Source organism: Montipora foliosa, chromosome 13 (assembly GCF_036669935.1).
Source record: "Montipora foliosa isolate CH-2021 chromosome 13, ASM3666993v2, whole genome shotgun sequence".
Lineage (NCBI taxonomy): Eukaryota > Metazoa > Cnidaria > Anthozoa > Scleractinia > Acroporidae > Montipora > Montipora foliosa.
The window spans coordinates 29,342,823-29,357,822 of record NC_090881.1 but is presented as its reverse complement, the minus strand read 5'-3'; the positions used below and the strand labels follow the sequence as shown (position 1 = coordinate 29,357,822).

At 37.2% G+C, this 15,000-nt stretch overlaps 1 protein-coding gene across 1 annotated transcript in view; it reads right to left on the bottom strand.

Annotated features, from left to right (window-relative positions):
- Nucleotides 1–15,000, bottom strand: part of LOC137982292 (ras GTPase-activating protein 3-like) — a 43,084-nt gene that overhangs the window by 4,713 nt on the left and 23,371 nt on the right. The window contains exons 11-24 of the mRNA XM_068829368.1: nucleotides 14,499–14,597; nucleotides 13,443–13,492; nucleotides 10,574–10,688; nucleotides 7,432–7,506; nucleotides 7,197–7,320; nucleotides 6,292–6,398; nucleotides 5,150–5,227; nucleotides 4,569–4,649; nucleotides 3,734–3,807; nucleotides 3,041–3,230; nucleotides 2,548–2,618; nucleotides 1,705–1,794; nucleotides 1,099–1,146; nucleotides 634–740 (exon numbers count right to left, since the gene is read on the bottom strand). Coding sequence (XP_068685469.1) covers nucleotides 634–740; nucleotides 1,099–1,146; nucleotides 1,705–1,794; nucleotides 2,548–2,618; nucleotides 3,041–3,230; nucleotides 3,734–3,807; nucleotides 4,569–4,649; nucleotides 5,150–5,227; nucleotides 6,292–6,398; nucleotides 7,197–7,320; nucleotides 7,432–7,506; nucleotides 10,574–10,688; nucleotides 13,443–13,492; nucleotides 14,499–14,597 — 1,309 coding nt within the window. The remainder of the gene's footprint in view (nucleotides 1–633; nucleotides 741–1,098; nucleotides 1,147–1,704; nucleotides 1,795–2,547; nucleotides 2,619–3,040; nucleotides 3,231–3,733; nucleotides 3,808–4,568; nucleotides 4,650–5,149; nucleotides 5,228–6,291; nucleotides 6,399–7,196; nucleotides 7,321–7,431; nucleotides 7,507–10,573; nucleotides 10,689–13,442; nucleotides 13,493–14,498; nucleotides 14,598–15,000) is intronic.

Sequence of the window (15,000 nt, the reverse complement as noted above, 5' to 3'; positions counted from 1 at the left end):
AACAAAGAGATTCATTTTGCCACGCATCTGTTCACGAAGAGATCACAGAAGACATCAAAAGGTGGTAAGAACAACAAAGACACCGTGCACCGGTGACTAAGTTGTTTGAACACTGGGCTGCCATGGGGAAGGGTGCGAGTTTGACTCTGCACGGACCAACACTCAGGACCTTAAAATAACTGAGGAGAAAGTGCTGCCTTTGTAATTACATCCGCAAATGGTTAGACTCTAAGGACGATAAACTCCATCCCACACACTGTTCACAAAGCGTAGGACATGGCGTTTCCCGTGTCCTGGGCTGTTCTCTGTGGTTGGGAGGGTAAATGCTCAGAGATACTACAGTAGCTACATCAATTAAGCTACTCTAAAATCCGAGGGTAAATAAAGATATGATGATGACGATGACATAACTGAACAGCCAAGGCAACATGAACTCTATTTGTTAAAAATAAAAAAACGCACATCCTAAAGACTAGTTCAATAACAACTGTTCTAAAGCTAAGCTAAAGGAGACTCTTGGACTGCCAGAAACAATCCTCAGAGTCAAGTTTAAATTAAATTTTAATGCTTTTCGCATTAATGGACATGCATGTTAACTTCACAAATTAAAATGATAACTGAACAATAACTTACTCTGCAATTCATCCAATTTGTCGAGATACAATAAGAATAACGAGTGTATTCTCTCTATCTCTCGGTCACAATCTATTGCCACATTTACACATTTGGGCCGAGGGACTCTAAATGAAAACACAACAATTAAATTCTCAACAGCACCACCTACAATTTGTGAAAAAGACACCTCACCAAACTATGCGTAGTTTGCATGCAGGACTGGAGTCAGGCACCATACATTAACAGCAGTTAACATTTCAAAAAACAATAACTAAAGTACATGACTAGATGCACTCTAAAATTGGAACTTTGTTACTGATGAACTTTAATGGTGGTGTTTGCACATTATAGAAGAACAGTGATTGCACGATACGTTCTGATTCGTGGAATCGTCAGGCATATATGTGCCTTAACTGGACATATATAGGCAGATGTGCACTAATCAAATTTTTACCACACATCAACAGTGTCAACGGTTCTTACTCAGTGACTGGCGTGCAGCCTGTTGATTTTTCTGCCTGGTTTTTGCAGCTGAAAAGAAAACAAAGGTTATTCAAACAAATTAGAAACTGGAATAAAAAGGTAGACAAGTGGGATATTAATTTCTGCCAGCCAGAATGTAGCCTGAGATCATGCCCCCTCCCTATTATCCCTCTATGCCTGTCCAAAGAAAAGTATGTCTGATTGCAGGTTAGCCAGAATGTTCAAATCCAAACCCAGATAATTTTCAACACTTGAGGACATAACATTAATATTATTAATGATAAAGTGATGCCTTTGAAATAACAGTTGCAACAGTTCATTGGCTGTCTTGAAAAGTGATAATGTAAATTGGGCAACATACATGTAAAAACCCACTATTCTAAAAGAGTAGGTGATGTAACCAGCCCTACACCTCACCCCTGGAGTCACTGTCACTGTCTGGCTGATTTGTAGTCTGACAAATGGAGGTTGACATTGGTTAAGGGTGACCCACTGTATGGTTCAAAATTCTTTGATTTAATTTATTAACCAGATCTTAATATCCTTTTTTTTTAATGCCAAAAACAACCAAATATAATGGATAAAAGATTGTTGATAGTTTCTTACCAGAGCCACTTTCCAAATATGTAAGCCTCAGGGTGAAAATTTTCAGCTCTGTGTGGATTACTCTGGCATACTTTACGCAGGGCACGTATCCTATAAAGAATGACAAATGTCATTGATTATTAATGAAAAAATATTATAGTAATTCTGCCATTCTTCCTTCATTACAGGAAAGGAAATCCATTGAATTATTTCCCTCCCTGATAATTAAATCTTTGAAGCCATTGTGGTACAGGATCCCATTTAATTATTTTGTTGGCCTTTCCTGTGGCATGCCAAGGGTTTATTAAGGGTTAAAAAAAGGCAAATTCACCAGCTGTCCACAGGCATTACACTTATTTTACTATGTGGTTGCCTGCATGTAGAAGCTGTTTCCTCTCCTCAACTTACATACTCCCGGGAGCGAGACTTAACAGATTTTACTCTGTCCAACTCAAGATGATTTCACTCGTCAACTGGGGGTTCCCTAGTGCACCTGACGGGTCAGTGGGTCAACCATTGCATCAAAAAACATTTTACATTTTAACTGGGAACGTGAACACCTATTGAGCGAAACCTTGTGGCTGTAAAGAGAGGCTAATAATTATGATCTCTAACCTGCCAGGCCATAAAAAGTGTGGCTGTAACATTTTGGGAGATGCAATTTAGTAAAGGGTCAACTACAGCTGTAGATCAGCCTTGACAAATAAGGTTGTATCCCAATCAAGTTATTAAATCATACATGTAAGAGAAAGTATGCTTATTATTATTATTCTTTGCTATTTGACACACTCCAAAAGTCCAGCAACACTTTGCTTCCCAAATGAAGGACAAAATTTGTTTCATGCTTTTATGGCATTTTCTTACCATTCTCTTTCCTCTACAGTGTTGCTTGCTTGAATGTATAACAACTTATCAGGTTGAATGATCTGCATCATCTAATAAAGCAAGAAACCAAGGTACAGGAAATGAACAAAATTACTGTACATGCATCCTTTGTTTTAAAAGCCTGTTTATTTAACTTTGCCTTACTTATTAACAAATGCCAGGCACTACAGCCCTTTGACACAGGCGATAACACTACGGTGGGGTCTTTAACACACCAGATTATTGTACTTATCAATGAAAACAAGAAAATCTCACAATTTGAAGTCATCACCTCCTCAGTTATTCCAAGACATTGTGTGTTGGTACAGCTGAGGTTTGAATCTTTTATGTTCCACACCAAAGCCATCTGATCAGTGACTTGAACAAACTGCCACCCCATATTTTGTGCATCAATATCACCAAAGCACCAGTAACATCATTCCCACTACCACAATTTATTATTTGTGTTAAATATTACCATAATCATTCTTACCAATTTCAAATGGAAGGATCCCTCTCCCAGACGTTCTGCGCTCAGGATATCACACACAGGAATGTGACCAAGAGTAGGCTTAGTTTTGTCTTTAGAGTAAGAAAGCCCTTTATTGGTCAAAACAAAAAATCTCTTCTTGAAGGTCTTGAAACAAAAACGACTTCTTCCTTGGGCTCTCTTTATCAACATTCTGTGGAGTCAATATTAACATTATTATTGCGCGGTCACGATTAACACAAAGACTCATTGTCCTTACTGATACAAAAATGTACTGTATGAGGTGGATCTTTGTCAAAAAAACATTATGCACATATTATCTACCTGTCCAGAACATTTTCACTGCATAAAAAAAAAAACAATACCGGTAATTTGCAGGATATGTGAGAATGTAAATTGAGCTGTTTTTGTCATAATTATTTCCAGTTCCCATCTGTGAGAAACAGTTCTATCTATTGCCCACAGTTAAGCAGTACTGCCCAACTTGCACTGAAAGCATGCATGTTATGTTTTTCACCCTTCCTACCACCCAATACCTAGTGGCAATTACATGTACATGTAATCCAGGTGAAAGAGAGTCTTCTCCCTCCACTCTGTGAAGTCTTTCTTCATTTTTTTGACTGCAGAAATTGTCACATTTTCACCTGTAGTCTGCCTTTTATTTATATTACTTCAACCATTACTTTTAAGACTCACCCTTCCTTGAGAACAATAGTTGAATCAACTGGGAGCCCTTGTGCTCTGCTGGGTGATGAGATAATCTCTAAAAACTGAAACAACATAGTCCGTTTTAACCACATATGATGTAATTTGGTTTAATTATGGTTCACGACCAGTGTGCAACAGGTTAATGACATTAAAATTTTTCTGCTGCAAAAATCTGTGAAATACATGTACAGTACAAGTCACCCACCATTCAAAATTTATGGAATAAAATAAAATAAATAATGGCACTTACATTTATTCAACAATGCTACATTTAACTTGGTTCATTGCCCCTTACTAAATTCTCAACCTCAGATAATGCACTTCTCGTGCTTTGATTGGTTTACTCAATCTCAGTTACCAGCTCATATACCATAGTTTGACCTTATATGGCAAATGATTGCACTAAGCATTGCTAAGCTGAAATTATTTTCACCGGAAAGTGAAATTTCTCTCTGAATAAAGCAAAAAAAGAAACTTTTTGGTGGAAAGTTTGGTTCAATTCCGACGTAGAAGTACACGAAAAGGTTCAAGAAATGTTTTTGTGATGAGCCTGCATCTGTCTGACTGCCAGGTATTACACAACATTGCATCTTCATCAAGTTTTTTCAATTTCGCTCAGATTTTCTCGCTTTTTTGACTCGCATTTCGTACTTCCAAACTTTTGGAGTTTAAGGAATTTAATAAAACAATAATTATTATTATTCCATTCGCCCTTGTTGGATATGAGACTGGTTATAGCCAACTCGGCGCTACGCACCCCGTTGGCTATTTACCACCTCATATCCAACGCATGCTCATGGAATAATTGTTAATTATCACTCACCCGCTTGACAGCAGTTATGTGTTCTTGGTCTAGAATAACTGACTTCAATGTCTCCATATATGGCTCTTTAACCTGTCCACACTATCATCAACACAAAAAACAATGGTACTTCCTCAGGTACAAAAAAATAATTAGTTAACATTTTGAAAGAACCAGATTCACCATTGAAACAAACAGATGTTATTGAGGCTGCCACATAGGCCTAAACAAGACACAGGACCTTAGAAACAAACTCTCGGTTTTTTAGTTACCTTTTTTTTTCTTCAACTACTATTTTCTCCAGTTTTTTCATTTAAAAAAGGGGAGGGTGAGGGAGGGGAGGGGAGGGAGTAAGCGAGCATATACTACTTTGTATCATTCAGATAAATAGAATTTGCTCTTTTTTTCTTGACACTCGTTGTGTGAAGAATAGCATTCACTTTTTCGTTGAATCCTTGTCTTTCCTTTAAGGTTCTCTAGTTTTCTGTGTTTCATTCCTTGTTTCATGTTATCTGACTTTCCATGTTTAGCAGAAAGAGCTGAAATACAAAATGCCTCACTTATTCAATACAATAGTCTGCTTTCAAAAACAATCTACCCACCAGCACAGAGCTGACCACATTTCCAAGACTTTGTATCGCCTTGGATATTAACGTAAGAGTTCTTGCTGTTTGTGCATCCTTTCAAAACAAAGGGAAAACATTAACTTTTAAAGATTAGGAGTGACACTTTAAATCTTCCTCTGTCTACATCGTAACACCAAAAGATTTTATACTAATGATGGATGATTTTACTTGTCGATGGGGACAGGGACCGAAGGGTTAACATCATCTACATGTATCTCTCCTCAAAGCTACCTGTACGTCCAATGTCCAGCAGAGAACAGACAAAAATATTAAAGTATGTTTAATGTTTCTTAAAAATTCAAGTTCCACAAATTTTTACCTCAGTATAAAAATAATAAAATGATACTTCAGGGTTTGGGGCACTTGAAAGAGGATTATATGAAAGGGATTATAGTAAAATAATGAACGGCAAAGTTTCAACCCATTCAAGTTTCCTTAAATCTTACATGTCTGATCACTTGTTTCGTAAGTCCTGGAAAGTCCCTGAAGGTGAGTGGTCATTAATCTTGTTTTTTACACTGATGTAAACATTCCAAGTATTTTAAAAATCGTGAATTACATGGTACCATTTAACCCAATGACCCCTGAGAGCGACAATCAATAGATTTTACTCTGTCAAATGCCAGATGATTTTACTTGAATGTCAATGGCGGCTTCCTAGGGCGTTTGCGGTGTGAATGGGTTAAGAGAATTTTAGGGCGTGTTCGATTGACCCAATTCTAGAATAAGAATATGTGGAGTGATGATTAAAATGGTATGTTTGGCGCGTTTCAAAGCTGCGAGGATGATAAAAATATGTTTAAAATAGCATTTTAGTAAATGGTTGACAATTTTAATGTAAATCTCCGCAAAAACGAAGGATTTCCAACTTCTATTCCATGTATTCCGATTCCAAAATACGGTCAATCAAACGCACCCTTGACGCCAAAAATGTGACCACACTAAATAATATTAGTAATTCACATTGTGTCATACATAAGGACCATCCATTCAGAGAGTGTAGATGGCTTTTCCTGGCAATGCTAGACACTTGTACATGAGCCTGGAGAATGTGAATATAATGGTCACACTTTTGAGATACTCATTGTTGTCAGCTTATCAAGAAGGCAGTTACTTACTGGATGTTCATTTCTCATTTGAAACAATTTAGGGTTTAAAATGGCAGGGGCAAAAAATCTCAGAAACACAAAGCCACTAACAGATGTGAAACAGACATCATCGTCATCTGAAATAACACAAGCCAGAAGAGAAAACATCTCACATGTACATGCATTGTACAATCATCAGAAGCTTTAACTTGCATAACAGGTCAAATTAAGGAAAAAAAGAACACCTTTACTAGTAATGTTAGTTGTTCCGCAGTGACTTCATGTGCTTCATTGTACAGTGTAATAATTATTGTGGTAAAACTTTGACGTTATTTAAAGATCTCTTTAAACTTGTCACAGATCCTTGATCAATTTTGAAGCGATCTTCAAAGCCAATTGGTTTCTATAACTAATTCCAAAGAGTAATAGGAAATGTTCCTATGGTAAGGATCTTTAAAACTGTCATCAACATTTCAAACTGGTTTATACATTCTGTTCAACATCATCATTTCCCTTCTCACTGAAATGGCAAATGGACTGGTTAATTTGAACACTCTTTTCGATCACAATTTTCGATTTTCAGAAAACATGCGCACTCATCAGATTGCTTACGTTCCTTTTTTCTCTCAATTAAATTTTTCAAAGTGTCAGCTCGCATGAAAACGTACAGCTTTTGTTTGTGCTTTGAAGACATTTATCTTCTCTGCTTTTGACTTCCTCTTTCGGTCTTGAAAATGATGAAACCTTTAAAAAAGCCTACAAGATCAGCAAAGCATCCTTTGAGATCTTGGCTGGAGAGCTGAAGATCGCGAAAATGGGCGGGGCAGTGACTCAGTAATTCTGCCCCATTGCACAGATCGGTGGTTTTCGCAGTAGTAGATCTTGGAAAAGATAAAGGAGATGATCTTATTACTAAGAATGAAGGCACTTTTCACCTGGGAATTTTGAGGTTGCTGCCTCTTTGATGTTATAGAACACTTGACACATAACAGTTGGGCAAGCCATGGCAGAACACGTTATGGCAGCAAATATCCTGTTTACATAACCTCGAAGATTAACCTTAAAAAAAGCACAAATACAAAGTAATATAAATTTGTAAAATAATCAGAATAACATTCCATAATGATTTTAAGCTTTAATAATTTCTCAGAGTAATACCAAAAAACATACCAAATTTGCATCTAAAGACTCCCCCTCTCTTAGTTTAGCTGGGTCAATCTCACAACGTTTGTGGTCATCATATATCTGAAATGAAATAACGTTATGCTGAAATCTTTCACCCTAAATACTCTCCCATCCTAATTTTAAAACTCATTAATAATTCATAGCCTAACAGCCTATCAAAACACCGCTAAAACGTCACATATATGAGCTTTATATCCTGATAAAGCACTCCTTGTTAGTTTTCTTTATATTTCTTTATATAAAGAATACTAGTGAGGCATAGCTTATTACCTCTTGTACGCTAATATTCTCCTCTCACATTTGGAACCATTGTTCTGACTCCAGAGGGACACGCTTTTTGTGGAATGTTTTTGAAGCTGTTCAAAAAACTCGCAGCACATGTTTCATCTGGTCTAAAAACACTTGGCTATGCCTTATGTTTTTAAACCCCGATAAAACACTGCTGCTCAGGAGTACTCTTTGAGGGACCTTAGCCCAATCACACGTAAAGCACCCCTGAGTGAAATCGTCGGGCATAAGCCAGAGTAAAATATTTAAGCCTCATTCTCAGGTGGAGCACTTACATGTATGCCCAGAAATGCACAAAATTATATGAATGCCCAATTTGGACATCCAACACAAAGTGGCCCTTTAAGTCTAAGCCTTTGCTACCTATTTGCAACAATAAGGTTAAGTGTAAAGGTTGGCATTAGTTTCAGCTTAGGGTAAATGCCGCTGCTTAATCCTTCACCACCTGAGAGTGACACTTTTACTTTGGCTAACGCCAGATGATTTTACTCCTCGCTTGGGGGCCCTTTAGGTGTGAATGTGTCAGCAACATCTAGGTCCACTCAAAGACTATGTCCCCTTTGACCCTTCTCCATCTCAGACATGTCCAGAAATGACCCTGATTAGATGCATACAGTATCGTTTTTTTGAGCTATGATCTCAAGGGAAACATACCTCAAAAAACGATACACCGGTAACCCAGGACACCTCATTGTTTCATCCAATAGTTATCCCACTTCTGAAACCATGCATCTTTTTTTTTTTTTACTGGGTTGCCCATGGGCAAACCCAGTCGAGGTCTGCGTTTAGTTTGTTTGTTTTATTTTATTTTATTTTTTTTGTTTTGTTTTGTTTTTTTTTTCCGTGTCGGTAAAAGTCTTGCCTGTCACTCCCCTGGTAAGTGGTGTCTTTGTGTATAGAGCCTTCTGCGCATATTTTCTTAGGATCGAGAGGGTAGTGGAACTGCGTAGATTTCTCTGGTGGACACAGTAGAATCATTAACTTAGCCTGCAATGGCGTCAAAAGTCATGCAACGCGAATGGCGTTTTAGTGGATCCTTAAACAAAATATACCCTTATGGAGCTCAATAATGGAAAGCCAGTTGGATAAACTAGGCATGAATCTCAAAAGCGACAAGTACTGTACTGGACAATCTGTCGCCCGTCAAGACGAAATCAAAGTGAGCTGTTACCTGAAGTACATGGTAATTTGACACAATTGAGTTTCTTGTCTTCACGCACGCAATGAAATAGGAAGAGGTTTTCGCCTCTAAGAGCAAATATGTTGTTTGTTTCAATAAATTTTTCGCTGGAAAAGGATTCTGTGGTATGTTCTGCCTTTGTGAATTATAATATCATGTTGTGTATTGAATTTTCGAGCTTAAGGTTGAAATGTGATATGGGAGAAGTTTTTTAGTATTGCTCTGTAAGCATGAAGGGTTCACAGGCCTGTTGGAAGCGTGCTTGAGTTTCAACAAAATGAGCCCCAAAATCAGTGAAAACTTGTGACGCAGATGAATAACTTAAAGTAGCTGCTATTTCCAAAATGATGGAATTACCTGGTGATAAATGACGTCGTACGCGTCTTGGAGAGTAAATTTTGACTTTGCGTAAACAAGAGTTGCGCGATTGTGATCTTTGTTTTGACTTCGCTCATTTCATTGTCAAACTTTACAACACTTGACAGAAAAAGAAACTTACAAAAACCAGGTATCTTGCCATCATTTGACACAGATGCTTCACTGTTTGGCGGGTAAACATGCCATCACCGCGCCCACTGAATTCCGGCCATGTCACTTTCGATTTTGCAATTTACTTGAACGTAGCAAAAAATCTCCCAAAATGTTTGTCGCTGATCGTAACTTTTTATATTCTATATTCACGGTTCAAAATTAATGTTGTTTTCATGTCGTAAATATTTTATTCTCGATCGACCGTCCGGGAAACTTCCTTCTTCTCTTTCTGAAAACTGTGTATCAATATTTATTTGCTTTTTTATCAATATTTGTTTTGCATAAAGCAAGCTAACAAAATCTGTACCTTGCTGAGTTCGCATTTGTTAGTGTTAATAGTATTTTCGGTCAGATGTTTCTGTTTTTTATGAGGGGTTTATTGTTTTGGTCTCCCATCCTAACACTAACCCCTCAAAACAGGGCTTAATTTCAGTGAAGTTTAGAATTACAAAAGCTGTCAGATGCTCAGAGGGCACACTTGTGGTGAAAAGAAGTTGTGAGGGAACTTGAAAATTATCAACATGTCAGCCCAGAAGCCAATGTTTCTCGCTTCTCTTTTATTTGTTATTCTTCAGAGACTGGAATGCTGTATTTCAATACCACACAATTCAGTGCCTTCTGATTTTCTGTAGCACGTACATTTACCACAGGCAACCCAGTGTATGCTTCACAGAAGCATCTCGTTTTTTTTTTAAAGTATGATCTCAAGGGAGACAGAGGATTTAAGCAGCACTTGTGTGTGTGTCTCTTTTACTCGATTAGTTGATAACCGATACGCACCTGTGAAGGTTCAAATTACATAACGCCAATAACTATGTGATAAATGTGTAACTGATTATATGATAACGTCACACATACAGGTCATGAAGTCCCCAACTTCAACATCACTTGTGTCTTTGACTACAGACAATAATAATTAATGTTACAAATTGTCTCCCAAATGCTCCTCAAGTAAGGATTAACAAATCAGTGGCCTACATTTTAAAGAAAATCTGTCGGTTTTTAATTAAACCTCAACCACTTATTCACAAAAAGAAAACCACAATGTGCGTCACCTTACACCAAACACAATGAAGTGGCATATATTATCATCTGTCTTTGTTGGTAATTTGTTTCTAAAACTCTCACCTCGTCAACTAAGCATTTGATGGTATCATGAAGGTAATACATGCCAGCATGTTTCATGAATTCATCAACAGACTTTGTTGCAAGAGAATTGCCTCTGAAGAGAGTGTTGGAATCTCTGGGGAAAACAGGAAAAGGCAGTGAGAGAATGTTGATAGAGTGACATCATTATCATATTTTCAATATCAGTCTACAGTATCTGTATATGGCACATTTCCTATAACACTGAAAATATATAATTAGCAAATGCAGCTATAGAAGTTTCAAGGTGTAACAGTTGCTTGACTACAGGCATTTGAGGTGCTGCGGCCTGTTTCTCAAAAGCCCCCATAACTTTTGGGCCCCAAAAGAGATTCCTGAAACTGCTTATTATGAAATATGGATCTTTGAACATGTTTTGAAGACCTTACAAAACAAAACAATAATTGCAAAGTTTCATGACCTGAAACGTTTTCCTTTTGAAGATACAAAGCTTTTTATGTCAACCAAAACACGCCCAAAAAGTTCCGGAACTTTCAAGAAACGCCCCCCAGGACAGTGTACATCTCGTAGTCCAGTGGGACACACTGTCTGTTCAGAACCTAGTTCTAAAAGTTACTTATATCCCCAGGATTTCTTGCAACTCAATATGTTGGTAGACCATCAGACCCCTTGTTACAGAGCTCGTACATGTAGCTTCAAATCCATCCCTCCAGCAGAGCCTTTCCTAACTCGATGAGAAAGAAAGGAGTCTGTAGAAATCCTGTTAAGTCTTAATTAAGTATATGTGCAAGCTGTTGCTTGAAAAAAGTTTCAAACCCAGGCCAAGTCTCGATCACACTCCTAGACGCATAATGATTTTCGTACTGAAGGCTCGATTTTGACTTTCACCTTGTCAAAAATATAATGCACGCACTGCCTAAAGTAGTTTGACTGGAGCGACTAGCCCAGAAACTTGGGCTGTGGCGACTTAAAAGACTTGACACAACTTATGCAGAGCCACTCTTGCTCGCTCCTCTGGTGAGTTTCTGAGAGGCCACACACTATTCGTAAAGAGTAGGGCATGGAGCTCCCGGTGTTGTGGTCAGGCCTCATTTCATTCATTCATGTCCTGGGTGAGATCGCTAATGGACTGATAGCGGCTGCCAGCGGCACCTATATATGCTGATGTCCAATCTCACCCATAGATCCCTTGCTTGTAAAGCGCATTTGAATACATTGTATGTTGATAGAAAATGCGGTACCATTAACATTTTAATTAATAAGCTTTACACACTTTGAACACTCCTGGGAGTGAGACTTGGCAGATTTTACTATAACGCCAGACGAGGTAAATGAGTTAAAGTGCAAGCACAACTAGTAAGACTTGAAAGAGCCCAAAGCGCAAGAAGTGAAAGACTACCACTTTAGGAGTCTTTAAGCTGTCCAATGTTCCCATATTTGTTTTTACTATAATTTTCAGCGGTGAATATAAGAATTTAGTGTTATATTCACCGTGCTACCCAGTGAATATAACATTTTGGAGGCACAGCTGCTAAGCCAATCAAGCACTTTTCGTGCCTTTTTATCTTGTTTTAGCCCGTTGTTTTGCACTTTCTTGATGTTCACCGCTGAAAATTATACTAAAACAATTATTCACCTCAGGCTCAGTAAATATTCACCAATATTGACTTCGCCTTCAGTGAATAATTGTTAAATAATAGCAGCTGAGATACTAGCCAACTTTATTAGAAGTGATGAAAACATGAAGGGCGTTGGGACAAATAGTGCTGTTCATAAATAATTAGTCAACACTTCAACAATACAACAATATTAAATTATTTCAGATGACACAGAGGGCTCTTTCCTTCATGCAATTGAGGTTCTTGACGTTTTCCATTTGACTTCTGGGGTAATGGTGAATTTATAGAGAAAACTAAAGTGTTATGAGTACATGTAGGTTCAGCAATAAAAAGAGTCCCGGTACAATGTACGGTAATAAGCTGGATATTGTATGGGTGGAGGGGAAACTGTTTGCAATAGGCGTGTGGTTTGTAACATACAGACATGCAAAATATGCATGAATTACATAATAAATTATATGTCAGATCAGAAGGCTTTCTTTAGTATTGAAAAAATCACCCTCATTAACTCATTGACTCCTAGGAGTGGATATTTTCCTCTGTTTAGATCAAACCCCAGCAAATTTTTTCTCATCAATATGGGTGGTTCAGGAGTCAATGGGTTAATATAAAAACTAAAATGACTATCACTTTAGAGAATACAGGTCTGTCCTTCTCACATTTGTTTTGATTAGTATAACATCCTAAACGTTATATTAACTGATTGTTTAAAATAATGATGTGAGACAGAATAAATTATTTCTTTATGAACTTTTTGCTTCGGCGAGGGTGAACTGAACAAATCCAAGCTGTCTATAATCCTGGTGGATCCAATGAGCAAATTTGTTGCAGACTTAAGAAGCAAGGCTGGTTGCACAGCCTAATCGTAGAAAAATTTAGGTGTAATAATAAGGACTGTTGTTGTCAGGCACAGTATGATTTCTTCAGCAGGCTCAATTAATGGAAAACACTAAACCTCAGGAAAAGTACATCAACCTTGCTTTATTTTAAACGTTTTATACCAAAACTTGTGCACTTTCTTGTGAGTTCTTTAGTGTGCTTAGCAGGGCCTTAAAATATGTGCCCAAAGTTCTACAAGGTACTGCAGACTACAGCATTTTATCCGTTAGTTTGCCTAAATTTACCAGCAGGTTGGCATTGAACATCATTTTCAAGACCACCCCCAAGCAAATCGCCTTCTTTGCAGAAATGTGTATTGGCTTTAATTCAACAATAACCTTGAGAAGAAAAAAATGGAAATATAATGTTCTTTTCCTGAATGTTATACTCACTTTGTACTTTGTACTTCATGATATACAACCAGTTTAATAAAATCTACAACCTGAAAATAACAAGAATTTTGTAGAACTTAACATCATGATTACAAAACAATTAAACTGAGAACTACTTAAAACCTTGCCCTTTTTTGCTGATTTGTTCAGAGAAGCCTTGATGTACATGTACCATGTAATACTTACTACTTTTTGACTATTGTAACATCATTATTTGACACTATTATTTTTATTTCTTTTCTTCTTTTATTCCCAGGAACTTTATTTTGATGCTTTATTAAATACATGCAAATGCCAGACAGTGTACATGTACATGTAACTTAAATGCTTTGAATAATAATTATCAACTACCACATTTACTCCTGTATAAGTCAGACTCATGTATACAGTTAAGTCAACCCCAATTCTAAAGGCCTCCTTCATTTCTTGCTAACAAGCTGAAACTCAGATCAATAGGATTTTTCCTAAAAGTTAATGTCATGCAAAGTATTTGTCAGAATTCTTTTGCAGTTGCAGTTGCAGTGGGCAAAACAAGACTACCAAAGGTGAAGTTTATCAGCTCCTGTAACATGCAAATTTCAGTTGTTTTTGAGGAAATTTTTTGTTTTTGAAAATTAAATTAAATTAAATTGAATCTTTGTATTTGAAACTCAAGTATTAGCCGACAGCAATTTTTTGGGCTGATTTTAAGGTCATAAAAGGTCAACTTATACCCATGTAAATTTGGTATTTTATTATATAAACACCAATGAAATACCAAGTGAGCTTTAGCACAAAGACATGTTATTTTCACACATGAAAAGATCACTGTTGCTATTGTTACATGTGAAGATTGTGCCTTTCAATGCCTTTCGTGAAATGATTTGATATTTCATTTTGGTGTTTATACAATAAATAGAAAATGACATGGCCGCTTGGAGATACGAATTTCTCTTCTCGTATTGAAAAATATTTCACTCCTTTGCTACGTTCACTCGCGAAATATTATTCAACACCCAAAGAGAAATTTCATGTCTCCACGTGGCCATTTAATATCCTCTATATAAGGTGACAAACCTGGTTGTGGTGGGAGAAAACTCTGACAAATGACCGTGCCACAGTGGCCTTGTCTTTAACTAATTCACCTAAAATATGGGCAGCTGTTGTTTGAACATCCTACCAGATAAAGCAAAACAAAGAAAAGACTAAGTAAGACAGCAAAATGTGATGAAAATCAGGAAAGCACAGCACTACATAAAATAATGTAAGATACATGTATACAGAGATACTGTATGTGCAAACAAGAATAACCACCTTGTAAACATTATTGCTATCCAGCTACATGTAGTTCACAAAACTTGGAGCCATGACAAGTTGAACCACTCAGCATAATAATACCATGACCTGTTTAATTAATCTGTCAAGTAGTCATCTGTCAGGTTAAGTGGTCATTGCGATTGCTTCTGAATGAGGAGATACCGAATTTGAATCCCACTTACTGCCGTATGCTGCCTAGCTTCTCTGAAAAGTGTCTACAAGGCAAAGAAATCTTACGCATGCACAGCCAAATCGCAACTGC